At 38.9% G+C, this 7,972-nt stretch overlaps 1 protein-coding gene across 1 annotated transcript in view; it reads right to left on the reverse strand.

Moving 5' to 3' along the window:
• The window catches only part of RMDN2 (regulator of microtubule dynamics 2), a 120,214-nt gene that overhangs the window by 8,547 nt on the left and 103,695 nt on the right, over positions 1-7,972 (reverse strand). Inside the window, exons 8-9 of the mRNA XM_023735866.1 lie at positions 2,526-2,579; positions 2,356-2,436 (exon numbers count right to left, since the gene is read on the reverse strand). Of these exons, the coding sequence (XP_023591634.1) occupies positions 2,356-2,436; positions 2,526-2,579 (135 nt within the window). The remainder of the gene's footprint in view (positions 1-2,355; positions 2,437-2,525; positions 2,580-7,972) is intronic.

Consider the following 7,972-nt stretch of genomic DNA (forward strand, 5'->3'; position numbering starts at 1 on the left):
AAAATATTAAAAAATACAATTAAATTAAAAAAAAAGAATATTCACGATTCATGACAGGAGGTCAAAATATCAACGTTAACAGGAGTTTGGAAGAAGCTGATTCCAACCCTCATGGATGACTCTGAGGGGTTCAAGACTTCAGCAGAGAAAGTAACTACAGATGTGGTGGAAACAGCAAAAGAATAGAATTAGAAGGGGACCCTGAAGATGTGACCGAACTGCTGCAATCTCATGATAAAACTTTAACGGATGAGGGGTTGCTTCTTATGAATCAGCAAAGGAGTGTTTTCTTGAGATAGAATCTTCTTCCAGTTGAAGATGCTGTGAACACTGTTGAAATGACGACAAAGGATTTAGAATATTATATTATCTTAGTTGATAAAGCAGCAGCAGGGTTTGAGAGGATTGACTCCAATTATGAAAGAAGTTCTACTGTGGGTAAAATGCTATCAAACATCATCGCATGCTACAGAGAAGTCTTTTGTGAAAGGAAGAGTCAATTGCTAAGGCAAATTTCATTGTTGTCTTATTTTAACTTCACATGTCTGTCAGTTTGTTGTACTGTGGTGGCTTGGGTATTGCTGTGATGCTGGAGGCTATGCATTATTTTAAGAAATTGCCACAGCCACCCCAACCTTCAGCAACCACCATGCTGATCAGTCAGCAGCCATCAACAATGAGGCAAGACCCTCTACCAGCAAAAAGATTACAACTCAATGAAGGCTCAGATGATGGTTAGCATCTTTTAGCAATAAAGTATTTTTTAATTAAGGTATGTACATTGTTGTTATAGACATAATGCTATTGCACACTTAATAGACTAGTATTGTAAACATAACTTTTATACGCACTGGGAAATCAAAAAATTTGTGTGACTCGCTTTATTGCAATGTTCTCTTTATTGTGGTGATCTGGAACTGAACCCACAATATCTCCAAGGTATGCCTGTAAACAATGATATAAATCACTACAAAATCACAACTATGCTAAATAATATGAAGGAAAAGTACAGGCTGCTTTCTTAACTGGGGACATCAATAAATTCTTTCCTGAAGAAATGAACTTTATGCTAAAGTTTAAAGGGAGAGCAGGAATAAAACTGATGAAAGGAGTGGAGGGCTGGGTGGGAGTGTTTCTGGAAGAGGTGACAATATGTACAAAGGGTGCAAGGTGGGGAAGAACATGGTGCAGTACAATATTGCTGGAACACATGAAGGACAGGACAGAGGGGATCACATGAAGCTTGAATAATTGGTAGGAGCTAGATCAGAGCATTGAAGGACATACTAAAAATTTTGAACTTCATCCTAAAAGCAAAGGGTTTTAAGTAGGGAAGTGACATGCTGAGGTTTATGTTTAATCTCTTGCTTTGCTTGCTATTGGAAGCCAACAATGAACTGGTGGTCCCCGACTTTGAAGGCTATCATAATACGTAGTCAAGGTGAACGAGGGCGAGGTGGTTCAAGGCATGTTCTAGAAGACAAATTTAAAGACTTTGGTGACTGGGTAGACGTCTGGATTCAGGGTGCTGAGGGAAAAGAGGGTGTCAATGAAGATTCCCAGGTTTCCCAGCTGGGTGGATGGAGCTGCCACTTACTAAAAGGGCAAGAAGCAATGCAATGTCATAGTTACTACCATTTTTGTTAGTGATAGGTGTCCAAAGGCCAAAAAAAATAAAAAAATAAAAATAATATATATTTCTAATGTTCTACTTGGCCCTGGACAGCCACACCCTGACGTGAGGTGGGGGCTGATGATGGCAACTCCTTGTACACTCACCTACCTCTAAGCCGGGCAGCCTGTTTATCTTGTTTGCTTCCTATCCTAGTTTAACCCCAGTTCCTCAGCATTATGCTGCCCCATTTCCTGCTTTCTAATACCCAGGAAAAAGCACTAGGACACGTTTTAACTGCTAGCCCTTGATTTGCTTGCCTCTTAAAAATACAAGGGGTCCCCTGGTGATGGGTTATCGTAAGAAGATACAGCAACTTTAAAAATCATCTTCATGTTCTGGTTGTGAGTTGCCAGTGAGTTGATCTGACTCATGGTGACTCCACATGTGCAGAGCAGAACTGCTCCAACGGGTTTTCAAGTCTGTGACCCTTCGGAAGGAGACTGCCAGGCCTGTCTTCCAAGGTGCTTCCAGGTGGGTTCGAACTGTCAACCTTTAGGCTAGTAGTCAAGCACTTAACCATTTGCGCTACCCAGGAACTCTTTCACAGTACATGTAAAATCCAAGTCAAAATGATTTAGTATAAAATAAAACTTGAAATGTATCTAATTCAGTTGTTTTTACTTTAAGCTTGGAATAGTATTGATAAGATAATAGCACTCGTTGTCACTGTTGGGACTTACCTCTTTGGTGACAGAAGAAAGTGACAATGCCAAATTACAGAACTTCAAAGCATCATGTTTTTGCTCAAGATCTAAATAACACTAGAAATGAAAGACAATCAATATTAAAAGGTAATCACATTTTCAGGTAAATGGATTCAAAATAATCTTAAAACAGTGGTCTTCATTACCTTTGCTAAGTACATGTAATTGGACTTGGAATAACCAGGGTATAGTTCTTCAGTCTGATTTTAAGAGAGAACAGACAAGAGCATAACAGGACAATATTAAAATGACAATAACAACAAATGAAGAGAATATATTTCAATAAATCAAATATTATTAATGAAGTTGCCCTAAGAATTTAGTTCAGCTGGTTCATATCTGGTTTTATCAGCTCAAGTTATCTTTTGGGTAGAAACAGAGAGAGCTTTTGAATTTAGCCATTAAAATGAAGTTGATTATTATGGTCATAAAAAGCTTACAAAGGTTTCAGGAGTCATTTGGCTCACCCCTCCTTTCCTACTTCTCTAATCTTTTCGTCTTTTTTGAAGAACAAAAACAACTGGTAATATACTCTTCCAAGGACAAGTTAACAATCTATGTAGGAAGTGAGAGTAGAACATGACTGGTATCCCCTGGCAAGTATCTTCCACTAGATTAATATTTATTACAGTTTTAGCACATTCCTGTAAGATGAATAATATCTGAAGTCCATCATTTCAAGTACTTTGGAAGGAAAGACAGATCCATGAAACAACTTAAATAAGCCCAAAAGCAAAGATGAGAAGGCAGGGACAGGAAAACTGGACGAATGGAAACAGGGAACCTGGGGTGGAAAAGGGGAAAATGTTGCTACATTATAGGGTTGGCAACCCATGTCACAAAACAATGTGTGCAATAACTGTTTAATGAGAAACTAATTTGCTCTGTAAACTTTCACCTAAAGCACAATAAAAATTAATTAATTAAAAAATCTATAGCCAGCTCAACTACTAGCTAAAAGGTTGGCAGTTCGAACCCACCCAAAGAAGCCTCAGAAGAAAGGCCTGGCTATATGCTTCTGAAAGGTCACAGCCTTAAAAACCTCATGGGGCAGTTTTACTCTGCACACACGGGGTCACTATGAGTCAGAACTGACTCAACAGCAACTGGTTAACTGGGAGAGCAGCGTTTAGGAATCCCTGGGTGGTGCATTTAATGTGCTTGGCTGCTACTGAAAGGATGGCTGTTTAAGCCCACCCAGAGATGCCTTGGAAGAAAGGCCTGGTGATCTACTTCTAAAAAATTAGCCATTGAAAACCCAACGGAGCATAGTTCTACTATGATACACATGGGGTCACCATGAGTCAGAACTGACTCAGTGGCAATTAACAACAACAGGAGACCTACTTGCAGATTTTAGCAAGTGAGAATTATGAAGATACTTTACTCTTCATCTACCAATCTTTTATGTGACAAGTTTCTTTATCTCTGGTAAATAAGAACTCTTTCAGATACATGGCATTGCTGCTAGAGATAGCTCTTCTTAGAACCTAAGTCAGTCTTTGCTGCAGAATCAGCTTTTTCTGCTGGAAAGGCTTAGGCAAGTAGGGTCCTTACCCGACCCTGACCCAGAGGATGCAGAAACCAAGAGAAAGGGGATACTATAAAAATTTTACAGCAAATGCTTGCTTTATAAGATACTAACAATCCAGAAATTTCCAAAATTAAAAAATGAAAGTTCCTGCTTTCTAATTTTATCCTAAACTTCAATTTCACTCCCAGTGGTAACTACTACCAACAATTTGACATGCATACTACCAGACCTTTACCAAGCATATGCAAACAGACAGATAATTGGTTTTTTTGAAAAAAATTTTTTAATGGGACCATTTTTATATATTTTTCTGAAACTTTTTAAACTTAATATTTATCACAGATACCTCTTCATGTATAAGCTGTGTGAGTCCATTTATATGAAATTTTAAAATAGGTAAAGCTAATCTCTAGTGACAGAAAGCAGATCAATGGTTGCCTAGGGCAGGCAGTAGAGGGAATTAACAGCAAAGGGGCATAAACTTAACTCTCTGGGATGATGGAAATGAACTATATCTGGAAGTGGTGGTGGTTACATGGGCATGCACATTGTCAAAATTCATTGAACTGTACACTTAAAATAGGTGCATCTTACTGTATATAAATTATACTCCCATAATTAAATAAAACACTGGTGCCTCGGGTCATAGCCCCAAAGATTCTAAATAATTAGTCTGGGTTGTGGCCTGGGCTGGTATTTTTTAAGGCTCCCCAGATGGACTGCACCTCACCATAAAGAAAACAAAACTCCTCACAACTGGACCAATAAGCAACATGATAAATGGAAAAAAAGACTGAAGTTATCAAGGATTTAATTGTACTTGGATCCACAATCAATGCCCATGGAAGCAGCAGTCAAGAAATCAAATGACACACTGCATTGGGCAAATCTGCTGCAAAAGACCTCTCTGAAGTATTAAAAAGCAAAGATGTCACTTCTGAGGACTATGGTGCACCTGACCCAAGCCATGGTATTTTCAATCACCTCATACACATGCGAAAGCTGGACAATGAATAAGGAAGACTGAAGAAGAACTGACAACTCTGAATTATGGTGTGGGTGAAGGATATTGAATATACCATGGATTGCCAGAAGAACGAATAAATCTGTCTTGGAAGAAGTACAACCAGAATGCTCCTTATAAGCAAGGATGGCGAGACTTCATCTCTGGTACTTTGGACATGTTACCAGGAGGGAGCAGTACCCGGAGAAAGACATCGTGCTTGGTAAAGTAGAGAGTCAGAGTAAAAGAGGAAGATCCTCAATGAGATGGACTAACACAGTGGCTGCAATAATGGACTCAAGCGTAACGACGATTGTGGGGACGGTGCAGGACTGGGCAGGGTTTGCGTGATTCCAACTCATGGCAACCCTATGTGTGCTGAGGAGAATTGCTCTATAGAGTTTTCAAGGCTGTGACCTTTTGGAAACAGATTGCCAGGCCTGTCTTCCGAGGTGCCTTTGGGTGGGTTCGAACTATCAACATTTCAGCTAGTAGTCATACCGTGATTCATATTCTTATAAAATTTAAAATGGGATAACTAATTCTCTGTGGTAGAAAAATGGTGAAGACATGGGTATTACGTAGTCTTAGACTTATTTGTATCTTAAGTGCATCTCTTTGATTTACCATTGTGTAACACTGGACAAATTAAGTTCCTCAAATCTTGCTTCCCTTCTTAAAAAAAATAAAAAACCATCACTTTAAATCAGAAACACAAGGCCCTTATGCTTTTCTTCCCTGCACTCTCTTCTGTTGGGCTCACACTTGATCTCAGAACACTTATGTTTTCACAAAGCACTCAGGCAGCCACTGGTCATCGTCCAGAGACAGAAAGTAAGATGAAACTTATTGGCCACCTTAGGCAATATGATCGCTAAATTCCTACTCAGCTCTACAAAATCAATCCATAAATACAGCAAAAAAGATTAGCAAGTACAAGATGTTGGACAGTACAGTTGAGAGCTGAATTTTGTCCATATGTTCAAAAACCTGAAATAGGTAGATGGGGAAAGAAAAGACATTTTGGTAACTATAAGATTTTATAACTGGTCCCAGAGAAAGGTAAAGAGATTAGCCCAATAGCACGCTGACTATATAGGTGGAAATATTACATGCTTGCGTGTGTGCCCATACACGTATTACTGTTTAGAGTTTTATTAGAATAGCAATTACATATTTTTTAAGACAAGAATGAAAATACTGGTTGGTCTGATGCACCAAGAATCTTCCACAGAACTGTCTCCAACTTGACTCCAACTTTTAAAGTAACTTTTCCTTTTGGCATCTTTTAGTTAAGATTAAACTGGCTCTATATTAGGCTCCACCACCCATCTGTCAGTTTGTTGCACTGTGGTGGTTTGCGTGTTGCTATGATGCTGGAAGTTATGCCACTGGTGTTTTAAATACTAGCAGGGTCACAGGTTTCAGTGGAGTTTTCCAGATTAAGAAAGACTAGGAAGAAAGGCTTGGCAATCTACTTTCAAAAATTAGCCAATGAAAATCCGATGGATCACAACAGAATATCATCCGATACAATACTGAAAGATGAGCCCCGTAGGTTGGAAGCCACTCAAAATACACGGTGCCCGCAACAATGGACTTGAGCATACCAACGATCATGAAGATGGCACAGGACCGGGCAATGTTTCATTCTGTTGTACACCGGGTGGCCATGAATTGAAGTTGACTCAATATTAACTAACAACAACAATAACAACAATGTATTAACCTAACTCTTTTATTACTATTGGGTTAACGGTATACCAGCCACTTTCTATGCCTCTGGACCTCAGGAGTAAGGCATTCTGGCTCTAGCGCATCCAGCGTCAAGGTGGGTCCCTTCTGAAATGTGTGAAGTTCAGCAGACCTGAGTTAGAGCCTCATTGTTGTGTAGGCTGAACATTCTATTAGGTGATACTTCCTGGATGTGTTAGTTTTGTAAACTTCTGCCTTTTTTTTTTTCCTTTATAAGGCTTGCAACCATAATTATGGCTTTCCTGTGTGATAGTTAGGGAGCCATGATGGGTTTGTTTTGGTTTTTCTGTATCACATTTAGAAAACTAGAGGTTCCCCACGTAACTTAATGGAAAGGTGCCCACAATAAATTATTTATATTGCTCTCATTGGTATACTGTCATACCACGGATCAGTGGCGCCACAGTGCCACTCACCTCATTGATGGCCTGTATTACCAGATCATATTTCTCAAAATCCATATTACCAACCAAAAATTTAAACACATTCAATTAGTAAGCATGCATTCCAATACTGAAAACACATGCCATCAAAGAAAAAAAAAATAAGGAAAAAAAATGTAATAACGAAAGGGCTGGAGTATTTGGGACGAAGTCTAATAATCAGGGCACTTCTTTTGCATGTACTCACATGACCTGGGAAGCTGCTCCCAGAGTTTGGTATGAGGGCTGCGGTACCTAGAACCTTCATTTCGGCAACTGAGTTATTTTTTAAAAGTAGTTTGTTATGTATAGGACTTAGGGCATAACTAGCTGCTCTAAGCAGTTTTGATTTAAAACGTAACTCATACCAACAACACACAAACTCCAGAAGATAAGCTAGATAACTGGGATTTTCTAAAAATTAAACACTTACGCACATCAAAAAACGACTTCACCAAAAGGGTAAAAAGAGAACCTACAGACTGGGAAAAAATTTTTGGACATAACAAGTCAGAGAAAGGTCTAAAGTCTAAAATCTATAAGAAAATCTAATACCTCTACAACAAAAAGACAAATAATCCAATTAAAAAATGGGCAAAAGAAATGAACAGACACTTCACCAAAGAAGGCATTCAAGAGGCCAACAGACATATAAAGAAACGCTCCTGATCACCAGCCATTGGAGAAATGCAAATTAAAACCACAATGAGATACCATCACACCCCAGCATTACTGGCATGAATCAAAAAAACTGGAAATAACAAATGTTGGAGAGGCTGCGGGGAGATCAGAACTCTTATGTACTGCTGGTAGGAACGCAAAATGATACAAGCGCTTCCTTAGAAAGCTAGAAATAGAAATACCATATGATCCAGCAAT

This window comes from Trichechus manatus, unplaced genomic scaffold (genome assembly GCF_000243295.1).
Source record: "Trichechus manatus latirostris isolate Lorelei unplaced genomic scaffold, TriManLat1.0 scaffold00005, whole genome shotgun sequence".
NCBI classification, from domain to species: domain Eukaryota; kingdom Metazoa; phylum Chordata; class Mammalia; order Sirenia; family Trichechidae; genus Trichechus; species Trichechus manatus.